General features: G+C 39.3%; 1 protein-coding gene across 1 annotated transcript; it reads left to right on the top strand.

Moving 5' to 3' along the window:
• Positions 1-10,874: 10,874 nt before the first annotated feature.
• On the top strand, positions 10,875-13,376 carry gamt (guanidinoacetate N-methyltransferase). Its single transcript, XM_037674505.1, has 6 exons — positions 10,875-11,147; positions 11,890-12,035; positions 12,124-12,187; positions 12,356-12,423; positions 12,631-12,741; positions 13,129-13,376. The coding sequence occupies exons 1-6, from the start codon at positions 10,970-10,972 to the stop codon at positions 13,267-13,269; spliced, it is 708 nt and encodes a 235-aa protein (XP_037530433.1). The 5' UTR covers positions 10,875-10,969; the 3' UTR covers positions 13,270-13,376.
• The last annotated feature ends 919 nt before the right edge of the window (positions 13,377-14,295 follow it).

Raw genomic sequence — 14,295 nt, 5'->3', positions numbered from 1 at the left:
ATTTGACTCTTTAATTCGGGTAAGTCAGGAACTGCCCAGCTATAGTCTGAGAGGACAGAAAAGAGACACAGACAAACAGAATGACTGGTCCAGGTAGTTTCTATGGAAAGACAAATACAAACATATAAATGAACAAAATACAAATACAAACATGCAGTGTAGAGCAAGAGAGCTGCAGACTATGGAAGTGTGGTCAGTTCGTCCTCCAGCAGGCTAATAAGCTTATAGCAGCATAACTAAGGGATATCTCAGGAAACCCAAATCAGACTTAGATTAAATTTATCCAAATCAAAAGTAGACAGGGTGTCAGCCTCACGGTGAAAAACTGAAAGTTGGTTCCACAAAAGAGCTTGATAAATGAAAGCTCTGCCTCCCATTCTAGTTTGGGAAACTCTAGGAACCACAAATAAACCTGCAGTCTAGAGCAAACCAGGAAGTTTTCAAATTGGGGGCCAAATGGGGGTTGCAGCTAATCTTAGGGTAGCTCAGCTCTAAAACCAAAAGCAGAGTTTCAAAAGTTTCATTATGCTGTTTTCATATAGACTGTTTGAAAATGCTGTATGGAAGTTATGGGATGGCTTTCTCATATAGTCCTACTTTGATGTTTTACCTTACAGATTAGATTAGATTAGATTAGATTAGATTCTTTCTTTCAGCTGCTCCCTTCTTCAGGGATCGCCACAGCGAACTAAGTCGCACAAAGACTTGGCAACCGTTTTAACACCGGATGACCCTCTTGACGCAACCACAGACCACCAGCTACCACAGCCCTCTGTGTGGAGCAGAGAGCCACCAACTACAGCACCTGGGGGAGCAGATGGTGGGGGTTTAAGGCCTTGCTCAAGGACCCAGAGTGAGGCAAAAGAGGGTAGAGGCAGATGTGAGTGTTTCACATTTCCCACCCACAATTTTGATGTTGTTGGTCTGTGGAGTTGAACTGGGGACCTTCCGATCACAGGCCCACCTTCTCTAACTAACCTCTGCACCACCACGCTCCTTGATATGATTACAAATAAATAGTCTAATGAGAAAAGCAGTCACCACTCAACTCAGTGAAGCTTGTCCTCCATCTCTTCATCATCTTTACCCAATTCTTCCTTTTTGAGTCGCAGGTGCGCATGTCCAGCTATCACTGTGCGAGAGGCGGGGGGACACCCTGAACAAGTCGCCAGTCCATCACAGGACAACATAGAGACAAACGTGACAAACATTGAAAATATCACTCATACCTAGGGACAATTTAGAGTTACCAATCAGCCTAACATGTATGTTTTTGGTCTGTGGGAGGAAACCGGAGTACCCACACATGCACGGACAGAACATGCAAACTCCACCCAGAACGGCCCCTGGCCAGGATTTGAACTGTCGACCTTCTCGCTGAGAGGCAGCAGCTACCAACTGCACCACCGTGCTGCCAAGCTTGTCCTCTCCTTTCTTAAATCTGTATACATAATTAAAACCAGCATTTCTTGAATAAAATGCTTTAAGGAATAAACAAAGATTTTGCAGGATTTTGTTAGTTCTCAGACTATACATTGGGAATGAGTCTCAACTACTACCACACCAAATCTTATCTCAATACCTGTACAACTGACTGAGTTATAGACATGTTTATGACTATAACACTAGTCATTTGTATGATATTTTGCTAATAGATTATAATTGTAAAACTGTCTGGCCAGATACAGAATGAACACACATCTTTGGTTTACAATTTTTTGTTATTACACATTTTGAAGTGTGACTGAGAGCATTTTTAAAACATGGTTTTAAATAGTCACATTTATTACAATACTGAAGCAGGGACACATCTCGACAGCTCAGCGTTGATTCTAGTCAGATCAAGTTTAAATCTTCTGCCAGCTCAGAAAGAACCACACACACAATATCATACTTTATTTCTACAAGCTAGACCAGCATAATTCATACACACATGTTCTCCTGTTCCCTTTATCAGTGTTTCACTTGAATCAATATGTGGCTCGGTACTAATTAACATCAAAAATAGAAGTACATAAATTTATCTCCTCTGGTTTTATTCCCCGAGCTTTCGTAAAGCTCCTGGTGGGAAATGTAAAAGTCGAAATGAGAATCACCTTCTCACTCAGCAGAGCGTGTCCCTGGAAGATGCTCTCGTTTCTTGTACATATCATTTGTGAAGGACAAATTGAGGGCACACATCAGCATGTCATGATTTATAACAAACTCTCCACTGGGACTCAAGCCAAGTTTTTTTTTTTTTTTTTTTTCAAATTACAATATATAACAGCGTTATCGTGTTTCCCAGAGGAAACGAGCTCGCTCGTGTTTCATTAATAGAGCCAAAGTGGAGCAGGAGTGGGGAGACGACGATACAAATAAACATCATTTGAGGCTTTACATTTAAAAGTTTTTAGATAAAAGATCGCACGTGAAGTATCAACATGAGAAACTTCACGTGTGACTTGATGTTTCCTAATCAGCTGTGTGCAATCTGTGACGGGCTGATGCAGTTAATAAAATCAGATGATGTTGCACCACACCACAGACAAAATCAAACTTTTGTAATTATTTCTATAAGAAAAAGCAACAAATGCACTGCAGCTACAAACTACGCTGTTTGACAAAACGGTGCCCATTCCTGCTGTTCGCCTTATTACATTACTACTACATTATTACAATACTTATTGCATTACTTACATTTGCCTTATAATCTAGTTGTTTTTGCTACTCTTTTGCCATCTTATTTTAATTTGTAAAAAAAAAAAACTAATCCAGGTATACAAACCAACATTTTTCAGTCAGGTCATCTGGACAGTTTCTTTTTTTGTGCTGAAACGTTTCACCTTCCATTCAGAAGCAACTGTCCAGATGACCTGACTGAAAAATGCTGGATTGTATACCTGGATTATGGAGCATGGACTTTGTTGTTTTGAACCAGTTTGACATGACTGTCGACAAGGAAGAGGGCTGGCACCGGAGGAGGGGGCGTGCCAAAGAGACCATCTTAGCACCAACATAACTGGTTTGTTCCACTTTGGATTAAGCTGTTGGGGGAACAATCAGTTTTGTGTTGTGTGTTTCCTTGACTGATGAAGCCTTCTGGATGGAAGGTGAAACGTTTCAGCACAAAAAAAAAAACAGCTGTCCAGATGACCTGACTGAAAAATGTTGGATTGTTGTCATCATTCTTTGTTGAAATCAGGTCTCTCTTGTAAATGAGTCCTCGAGGCTCAATGGGATTAACCTGTCTAAATAAAGGTTGAGTGTTACCGCAACAATGCATGGTGGGGCAAAATGACCATTGGGCACCTTAGGGGTCATATGGCAACATTGGTTACCCAGAGATTATCCAGTACCCCTACTGGCATTCAGAAATAGAGATTTTATGTCCCAATGTTTGAGTTGTTCATCATCAAGACGGATGTCAACATAACAGCCAGAGGGTTTGTAAAATAATTTTGGCTTTGTATATTAAGTAAACATTTGGGCTCAAATTTATGCAAATACAACATAGATGGTAAGCACCTGACCTTTTTTCTATTTATGTAGTGATAATAGGATAAAGTCTGCTGAACTATACCAGCAATATAGTTCTGACTCGTTTAGGCTAACTGAATCACATTTGTTGGAGTGTCTCAGATAAACTATTAAATATTACTGTATATTACATTATACAATTTGCTCACTAAAATGAAGCAAAACATATTTTATTTGAAAGCTGCCTCTATTGTTGACAGCTTTAAAACATTTTTTAATCAATTTTACTTCAAATCTGCCTCAGCCACACAAAATATGTTTGTACTTTTTAAGACATCAATATAAAGAAGTACATTTAAGTGAAAAAGTTTGCGTTTTATTTTAAGTCATTCAGTTCATGAATTTCTCAGCGAGTATAATGCGTGCTCATCTGAACGACACCATACTGGATCAGTCGAGGCCCGGGTTAACAATGACTGCCATCGGTGCTGTTGACCAACAAGGTGCTGAAATTGTGCTACTGTTAGTCGAAGACCACAAGGAGGGAAAGGTGTCAGGAGACAGAGGGAGAAGAGGAAAGTCAAGAATGTAGGACTGAGGGTGGCAATTGGAGTAGGGGTGATCCTGTAGGAGGAATAGGCAAAGAATGTAGTAGAGGTGAAAAGAGTGTCAGATAAGGTGATGTATCTGAAGGGGATGAGGAAGTGATAGGTAGGTTTGGTGTCAAAGAAAGAAACCATGAAGGACAGGTGGTGATGAATTGTGCCAAGACAATGGAAATGGCTGTAGTCAAAATTTATTTCCAAAAGAGGAAGGAACATAGAGCGACCTACAGAGTGAAGGAAGCAGGTCGACTACATTCTGTGTAGAAGAGGAAACCTGAGGAAGATTGGGGACTGTAAGGTTGTGGCAGGGGAAAGTGTGGCCAGAAAGCATCAGATGGTTGTGTGTAGAATGACTGTTGTTGTGAAGAGAAAAGGCGTAAAATCACAGAAGAAGACCAATGGTGGAAGCCGAAGAAGGAAGAATGTTGTGAGAAATTCAGAGAGGAGCCGTTAAAGGCTCTGAGTGGTAAGAAAGAGCTTCCAAATGACTGGAGTGGACAGCAACAGTGAAAAAGGTAGAACAGTTACTGGTGTGTCATCTGGACAGAGAATAGATGATAAGGAAACCTGGTGGTGGAATAGTGAAGTGCAGAAAGCTATTCAGAGAAAGAGATTAGCCAAGAAGAAATATGACCGTGAGAGGACTGAAGAGAGGAGACAGGAATATAAGGAGATGCAATGTAGAGCAAGAGGGAGGTGGCAAAGGCAAAGCAGAAGGCGTATGATGAGTTGTAGGGGAGGCTGGACACTAAAGAAAGGTGAGAAGAACTTGTACTGATTGGCAAGACAGCGGGATCAGGCTGGAAAGGATATGCAGCAGGTTAGGCTAGTTAAAGATATGAATGGTAATGTTCTAACAAGTGAAGAGAAAGTGATGGGAAGATGGAAGGAGTACATTGAGGAACTAATGAATGAAGAGAATGAAACAGAAAAAAAGAGTAGAGGTCATTGAAACTGTGGCCCAGGAATTGGGAAAGATTAGTGAGGGTGAAGTCTGGAAAGCTCTGAAAAAATGAAGAAGTGAAGGCAGTAGGACCTGATGACATACAAGTGGAGGTTTGAAAATGTCTTGAAGAGCTAGCAATGAGGTTTTTGACTCAGATGTTCAATGACATTTTTGATGGTGAGAAAATGCCTGAGGAATGAAGAAGTGAGCTGGTGCCCATTTTTAAGAACAAGGGTGATGTACAGATTTGTAGCAACTACAGGGAAATTAAGTTGATGTCACACTGAAGATCTGGGAGAGAGTTGTGGAAGCAAGACTTAGACAAGAGGTGACTATGATATTTGTGAGCAGCAGTATTCAAGGTTCAAGGTTCTTTATTGTCATTCACTTCACATGTGGTACATGAGGTGGAATGAAATTGTGTACACAAGGTCCCAATTACACCCAAGTATAGCAAATGTATAAAGCATAAAAAGAGAAACAGTATACAAGGATCTAAGATATACGCTAAACAATGATAATGTAATATAATACGGTGTATTAAACAGCAACCTGAACATGAGTCTGCTGTGAGCAGATGGGTATGAAAATAGCAGATTAAAGGCAAGAAATCAGCAGCATGGATAATCAGTAACACAGATAAAGTGACACATTGGCAATTAAAGTGGAATTACAAAGATGTTTCTGGTTAGGGATTTATGAGTCCAACAGCTTCAGGGTAGAAGTTGTATGTATGTATATATGTATGTATATATGTATGTATGTATGTATGTATGTATGTATGTATGTATATATATGTGTATGTATGAAGTATGGTTTCAAGCCAAGAAAGAGCACCACAGATGTAATCTTTCCTTTGAGGATGCTGATGGAGAAGTACAGAGAGGGTCAGAAAGAACTCCATTATGTCTTTGTTAATTCAAAAAAGGCATATGACAGCGTGCCAAGGGAGGAGGTGTGGTATTGCATGAGGAAATCTGGAGTGGCAGAGAAGTACGTCAGACTGGTACAAGACATGCATGAGGACAGCAGGAGAGTGGTGAGATGTGCTGTAGGAGTGACAGATAGCTTTAAGGTGGTGGTGGGATTCAATACAATTCAACTGCATCAAGGATCGGCTCTGAGCCCCTTCTTGTTTGCTTTGGTGATAGGTTGACTAACAGATGAGGTCAGGCAGGAATCCTCATGGACTATGATGTTTGCAGAGGACAAGGTGATATGTGGTGAGAATAGGGAACAGGTGGAAGAAAACTTAGAGAGGTGGAGGTATGCACTTGAAAGAAGAGGAAAGAAAGTCAGTCGTAGTAAGACAGAGTACATGTGTGAATGAGACGGAGACAGGTGGAACAGTGAGGCTACAAGGAGCAGAGGTCACAAAGGCGCAGGACTTCAAGTTCTTGGGGTCAATTATCCAGAAAAATGGGGAATGTGGTAAAGAGGTGAAAAAGAGAGTCAGTCCGGGCAGGATGGAGTCGATGGAGAAAAGTTTCAGGAGTGATTTGAAACAAAAGAACGTCAGCAAAGGTCAAAGGAAAAGTTTACAAGACAATGGTGAGACCAGCTATGTTGTATGGTCTGGAAACAGTGGCATTGACAAAAAGACAGTAGAAAGAACTGGAAGTGGCAGAAATGAAGATGTTGAGGTTCTCCTTAGGAGTAACAAGGATGGACAAGATTAGGAATGAGATCATCAGAGGTACAGCACAGGTTGAACAACTGGGAGATAAAGTTAGAGGCCAGACTGAGATGGTTTGGACATGTCCAGAGGAGGATGAGGGGAAAGCCAAAAGAAGAAGTTTCATGACTTTCTCAGCATTTTTCATCCCATGAACACACCATTTGTTATGATCAAGTATTAAAGCTCATAACATAAAATATTTGGAAGCTTGAGAGCCCCTGTTGGCCTCAGTCTAATCTGCAGCTAATAACTTTATGATACGACTTGGTAGATTAATTGCAACCATAAAACCTTGATGAAAGATTTTCGTCAGTGAAAAGCATCAATAACCAAAACTGCCACTAGAGGGATTGTGTTCAGTTTCTGAAAACTCGTAAAAACTGAAAAGACGTTCTATTAAAAAGTGTTTCAATTATATATATGTATAAAAAATACATGTTATAGTAAAGTCCTGATGATTCACAACAAAAACGTGCACTCCATTGTTTTCAATTTGTAACATTTCAATTTGCACCGAACAGCATAACTTTTTATAAAGAAGCTTAAATTAATAACAAACTTGGCAACTTAAGCAAGCATTGCTCCATTTTGAAAATTTCACTTTTGTTTTTCCAGCATAAAAGCTTTTTTTAGTCAAAGTAACTCCAGTCTCCAGTTGAATATTATCTAAGTTTATTTTATATCAATATATTTGTAGGATGTTTTTGCAGTGACACAGCCACCCCTCTTTACGCCACAACTGTCCTTTTTAAGTTTAACCTACAGATAATCTCTGCTTGGGGTGGTTTAAATGGTTAAAGACATGTTCTAATGTCTGCTTTGAATATTATTCCTAAAACTGACAGCAGCACAAATGATTCAGGTCACATTACACTCTTATTTGCATTTCAGCACCAACACCATCTAACTAAAATTGGACATTTCCTAAAGCTAAATCTGATCTGTAAGGGTCTCAGAATTGGGTTTACAACATGACATGAAAGCTGCAGAAGAGGAGCAATCATTATCTCTTCACGTGTCAGGATGCATCAGTTTCTGCATGAATGTGAGCTTCGGTGGAAAGAAGTACAGTGAAACGCGATGCAAATAGGCACCAGCTAAGAGCGGTAGTTGGATGAGAACCGGTAATGCCATAAGGACTCTCACAGTGGTGAAGAGCTGGCCCCACTCAGCTTCATCTAATGGGAGTGAAAAGGATGATGGGTAAGGCAGAAGGGTTCATAAGATGATCAGGTGATCTATTTTTGACTGTCTGTTGTGTTGAGTTGTGACTCACACAGGAAAAAGTTAAGTGGCTGAATAACGGAGGAGAGTGGGCTTTGTTCTCCAGCTGTCCCTCTCTCTTACATTATGTTTCTATGATACAGTATTTCTGCATAACGGTCTCTGAATCACTCAGAGTTTGAGAGAAGCTAAAATCCACTCTTGTTAGGACTGCAACGACCAGCACTAACGCAGTTACTGATATACCGTGTTTGACCAAGAGTACAAAATCCAAAGATTAAGACTTCAGTAATATTCAGACTGAATATGCAGACAAGAAGCTGAAACCATTGACTTGCTAGTGTTTTTACATCTAACAGCAGCTTATAGTGATTTTCTCCCAACAAGCTCAACTTTGAATGCTACTATAATATCAATTAAAAAAAATTTTTTTTTTTACTCATTCACCTTTAATTTATGTAATTTCACGATGTTTGTAGAGATCAGCAGAAAATGTAGTAATCTCAACTAAAATGCATGCTAATTCCTAGAATAATGTAATACTAAATGCAAAAATTCTACATTTTTGGACAATTACTTGAGCATTTTTATTCAAACCGACATAAAAGCATATATAGCATACAAAAAACGTTCAATACAAAAACATATATAGCATAGCATATATATAGCATATTATAGCATTACTATATTACTATACTACTATTACTATAGCATATTCAAAGCAACTTAAGCACTTCTGGATAGATGCAAACTGCATTTCGTTGCTTTGTACCTGTGACATGTGCAACGACAATAAAGTTGAATTCTATTCTATTCTATTCTAAAAGAGAGCAATATATATAATAGTATAAATATTGTACAGGTAAAGTTTTGAATCAGTGGGAATTTTTTTTTCAGGAAGTTGACATGAAGTTATACAACAGCAGTCAATGAACAACATGTGTGAGAAGGATCCAATGTACCGCCTGACCCCAGCTGTCCTGCAAACATTCAGAGATTAAAATGTGCTAAGACTTCTCCCTCCGCTCCTAATTCTGAGTACCGCCGAAACATTTCAAGAAAACAATACTGTACAACTTCAATCATAGAAACTAAGAACAGCAGCTGAGCAAAGTGTCAGGCTGATACATTACCTATAAAACTGCCCTGGTAGAAAGGTACAAGGCAAAACATGTTTTTAAAGACAATATAATCCAGCATAACCCGGTAAGGTGCCACATTGACCGTTATTGTACAAGTTCAACTGACGTGCATTTCTGCTTCTTACTGGTGCTTCATTCATTGTGTTGCAACTCAGATTTGCTCCTTAGACAACCTGCAGCTGCAAGAACAAATGTTGTTCTATACATCAGGGGTATATACCATTTTTTTTATTAATAGGATATTAAACTACAGTGGGAATGTGGACACCTCTGCTATAATGAGACTGATGTTTTTTTTGAAAAATGTATTACTCTTAACAGTCTCTGACTTTTCTAGACATGTACTAAATCAGTACCTTTGGTGATGTGTTTAGCATTAGGAACTCAATGACAAATCCCCTACTCGTCAATGGCTAGGGGTGACCCGTTCCCTTTCAGAGAAAATACTCTTTAATAGCGAGTTAAATGGTAAAAGGTAAATGGACTGAACTTATATAGCGCCCTTTTTTCTTATTAAGATACTCAAAACACTACAACACAATCTGTGCCCTCATTTACCCATTCATACAGCACTCTACTATATCTACACAAAGATAAATCGGTGCTTTATCATATTCATACACTGATGGGACACACATCGGAGGCAATGAAGGGTACAATGTCTTGCCCAGGGACACTTCGGAATGTGACTGCTGGTGGAATCGAACCCTCAACTCTCACATTGGAGGACGACTGCTCTAACCACTCAGCCACAACTGCCCTAGTTTTGGTCAAGTTTTGGCCAAATTTTGTCCTAGGCCAAGTTTTGTTCTTTCTATACATTGTCAGAGTCAGAGTTTCTTTGTATGAAATTGTGTACACAGGGTCCCAGTTACATCAAACAATAAAAATGTAAAAGAAAAATAGTAATAAACTCTTAAGACTATGAACTAAGAAAACCGTTGGCTAACTAAAAATACGCTAAGCACTAATAGGATAAAAACAATACGCCGAACAGCAGCACGGGCATGAGTCTGTGTGAGCAGATGAGTACGAATGAACATGAAATACATCAGCAGCAACATGAAACAGATCAGCAGCAACATGATGTGATTTTTCACAGTGATTATCCTGATTAGAGATTCATGAGTCTAACAGCCTCAGGGTAGAAGCTGTTCCTCAGTCTAGTGGTTCTACACTTAATGCTCCTTGACCTCCTTCCTGAGGGGAGCGGAGCAAAACGTGTGTGTGCTGGGTGAGTGTGGTCCTTCATGATGCAGGTGGCCCTCCTCCTTCATCTGGAGGTGTAGCTGTCTGTGATGGTGGGGAGGCTGACTCCAACAGACTTTTATAGTTAGGATAACCATTGTGTTATCTTGTTTAAGTAATTCAGGTGTATAAGTACCTTTTTTTTCAGTGCATATAAAATATATTTAGATATATATTACAGGGCATTTTGCATATTTGGTCAATATATGTTATGTGTGTTAATTAGCAAGTTAATCATCTATAATAAAGACAGGTGTTTGCAAGAAGACATGTTAAGCATTACTTTTTGTGATATAGTAAATAAAGGGCCAATGAAAATTTTGGGAGTCGTGGTAACACCAAGAAATGTTTTATATAATATAGCGCATAAATGATTAATTAGACTGTCTTCCCCAGAATGACGTATAAGTGAAGGCTGGCTTCGTTATAACACAAGTTTTTGCGAAACTAAAAAAAAAAAAAAGAAAAAAAGTTTATCACTGAGTGAACTATCTTCTCGTCGGAGGATCTTGGGCAATCTCAACGTTGGAATGTGCTTTGACCTGTCGTCACGCGACTGCGGTGTCAGCGGTTGCCCCCCTCAATATAAAGCACAGCCTTCTTGGTTTCTCTCTCCTCTGTGCCTTCAGAACCGTTCACCAGAACCATACACCACCACCAACACAAAATGACCTCCGCTGCCCAGCCCATATTCTCAAAGGGAGAGGACTGCAAGCCCTCCTGGCACGACGCTAACGCCGGCTACAATGACGCCGACACGCACCTGGAGATCCTGGGCAAGCCCGTGATGGAGCGCTGGGAAACCCCGTACATGCACTCACTGGCGACGGTGGCGTCCTCAAAAGGTAAAAAAGGGGTAGCAGGAGACATGTGTGCATTATCGGACAGAACGTCTTGTTCCGCGGCTTGTCCGACGTTGGACTGTGGCAGCTTCACCATACACTTCCTTGGCGGACACAAGTGCATTCTTAAAAAATATTAGTTGTTTTTATTTGACACGGTTTGCTGTGGTGTGGTTTGAAGTATAAACCAGTGGAGTTTCTCCCTTCATTTCATGGGAACACATGTCAGACTGTGAGAACCACAACAGCTGTTCCTGCTGGGACAAGGCCAAGAAATCTGCAGACCACCACAGCTCTCACACCGAATACACAGAACTGTACAAAAAAATCTGGAGTGTTGAAAAATAAAACTTTTTACATGCCCTAAAAAGTTCTATGTAAAGTATTTAAATCAAAGTTTGATTTAAATATGTTTTTAGTATGTGTTTTTGATCATTATTAAACGATGAGGTTTGATTTCACTGCAATTAAATGGTAGCAAATTAATCATGAAGGGGGTAACTAGTATATATATATATATATATATATATATATATATATATATATATATTGCTAAAAGGAGTGAATCACTTTCACGTTACAAACACTGGCTTTCAGCAATGTGTTAGTGGATTTAGTACTAAAGCAGCAAACCAAAAATAAGCTGTAATGTTTGTTGGTTAACTCCAATTTTGTGGATGAAATGTGACCTTTTTTTTTAATTGAGTTTGCATAAACTTCCTGCTTGGTTGTCTTTGTCTGGTAGGTGGTCGGGTTCTGGAGATTGGTTTTGGCATGGCCATCGCCGCCACCAAGGTGGAGTCTTTCCCCATCGAGGAGCACTGGATCATCGAGTGCAACGATGGCGTCTTCGCCCGACTGGAGAACTGGGCCACGGCTCAGCCACACAAGGTGCAACTGACAGTTATTTATCAAATTGATCCTACTTAATGATTGAGAATAGATATTTCTGCTCACGTGCAAAGTGTTGTTTGTGCAGGTCGTTCCTCTGAAGGGTCTCTGGGAGAAAGTTGTCCCCACCCTGCCAGACAACCATTTTGATGGTGAGAAATAAAACGAGTAAACTTTGATTCAACACAGCATGAAGACTATTGTTGAGCTGAAGGTGCAAATGAAGCCGTTTTGTACCCTTGTAGAGAACAGAAAGGCTTATTATGTGTGGTTGGTTCACTTATTTGATCGCTGCTAATGCTGCAACCCTCTTCTATCAGGTATCCTATATGACACATACCCTCTCTCAGAGGAGTCATGGCACACTCACCAGTTTGACTTCATTAAGGTGGGTATTTAAAATATACTTGCAGCAAATTATGCACAAGACGAGCGGGTAATTTCAGAGTATTTAGAGATATTTGCATGAAAATCAGACGCTTTATTCTAATGAAATCAAAGAGTCAGACTTGTTTGTTCATGGCAAATAGATGCCAGACTATTTATTTGATTTTTCTCGTGAATTTTGAAGAAATCGTGCGCGTTTTTCCTGCAGGGTCACGCTCACAGGCTGCTCAAACCCGGCGGTATTCTCACCTTCTGCAACCTGACCTCCTGGGGCGAGCTGCTCAAGATTAAATACGACAACATTGAGAAAATGTTTGAGGTTTGTCCCTTTTTTTTTTTTTTTAATGATTCAACCAAAATCTAATGTTGATCTGAGTTGGATCTTTAATTCATTTGGAAATTGTGCTGTTTTATTTCTGCTTTCCTGCGAGAGGCTCCGTTCATGTGTTTACGCAACAAAAACACCATTACATGTCGTAAAGTGTATTTAAATGGGTTTTATTTTGGACTGTAAACTAAAAAAGTTAATTTACGTTTTGGAAGTATGAAAAAGTCCATTTCGTCTCACTAAGTGAGAGATGGAGGGTAACTCTGAGAGCAGCAGAGCTCTGAATATCATGCTGCTTCAATTTCAAGGCCGCTGATAAATCGGATCAGACCGTAAGCCGCCTCACGCTGACCGGCTCTCCCTGTTAATGATTTTCAGGAAACCCAGGTGCCTCATCTGCTCGAAGCCGGTTTCAAGAAGGAGAAGATTAGCACCACCACCATGGACATTGAACCACCCTCAGAATGCAAATACTATTCCTTCAAGAAGATGATAACGCCCGCTGTTGTGAAAGAGTAAAGTCTGAAAACACTACCGCAAACTTTTTATACTCGTATTCTGGTGCCTTCAACACTTGGTCCATATGTTTCACTTCACAGTATTTCAATAAACTCTATCACAGTCGGTTTAGTAGTTCTTGTTTGTGTTTTTTGTATTTGTAAGCCTGACTCGACTGGTGTTGAGTGTCACGCTGCTCAGACTCCCCAACAACCTAGTTCTAGAAGCAGAAGTGAATTTATTACTGCTGCTTTAGGAGAAACATGCGTTGGTATAATTATAGTCTGAGCTGCTCTCAGGTCTGCAGACTCACATTATTTATGAACGGGACCAGAAAGTGCTAACTCAGTAAACTTGTTCCTCCTACTTCTAGTGAAGAAGGAAGCATTCAGATCCTAAAGCAGACTTGCTAACAAAATAAAATTATTAAGCTTTGAAATTAAATTTCTTTTTAATGTAAGGAACTATCAGTCACAATAAAACTAAAAGTTGAGTTTAAGTTCGTTTTAAAGATTTCTGCAATGTAAAGTTTTGACATAGGATCCTGGTTAATTAACTTTAGATGATTTGCACAGATTTTCAGACAAAATTTGAATGTGGGATGAAGATATTAGTTATTCTTGGTATATTAACTTAAAAAACAGATAATTTGGATATTTCTTTGTCATTTACACAATAAATAAATAAAAAAATTAAACTGATCAGACCAGTAACCATTTATTAATAAATCTTTTATAACTTTTAGAAACAGCTATCAAATGGAAATCTGCATGAATTAAAATCCGCAAATCAAAACTATTTCAAAAAATGTTTTTAGACTTGAGCAAATGTAAAATAAACTAACACTTTATAGTAAGGCTCCCCTTATAGATGGCTAATAGTTGACATTATTAATTCATCTATAAACACTTTGTAAATCATTAATAACTGCTTATTATGTATTAATTGCGGGTGAACTGACCAGTTTGTTGCCAAATAATCAGCCAAATCTGCCACCTACATATTTCATCTATAGTTGTTATATTAAACATTTCAGTCTAAGTTACT

Source organism: Nematolebias whitei, chromosome 3, assembly GCF_014905685.2.
Source record: "Nematolebias whitei isolate Nwh7 chromosome 3, NemWhi1, whole genome shotgun sequence".
NCBI classification, from domain to species: Eukaryota; Metazoa; Chordata; class Actinopteri; order Cyprinodontiformes; family Rivulidae; genus Nematolebias; species Nematolebias whitei.
Note: the sequence above shows the minus strand (reverse complement) of the source record. Positions and strands in the feature narration are given on the sequence as shown.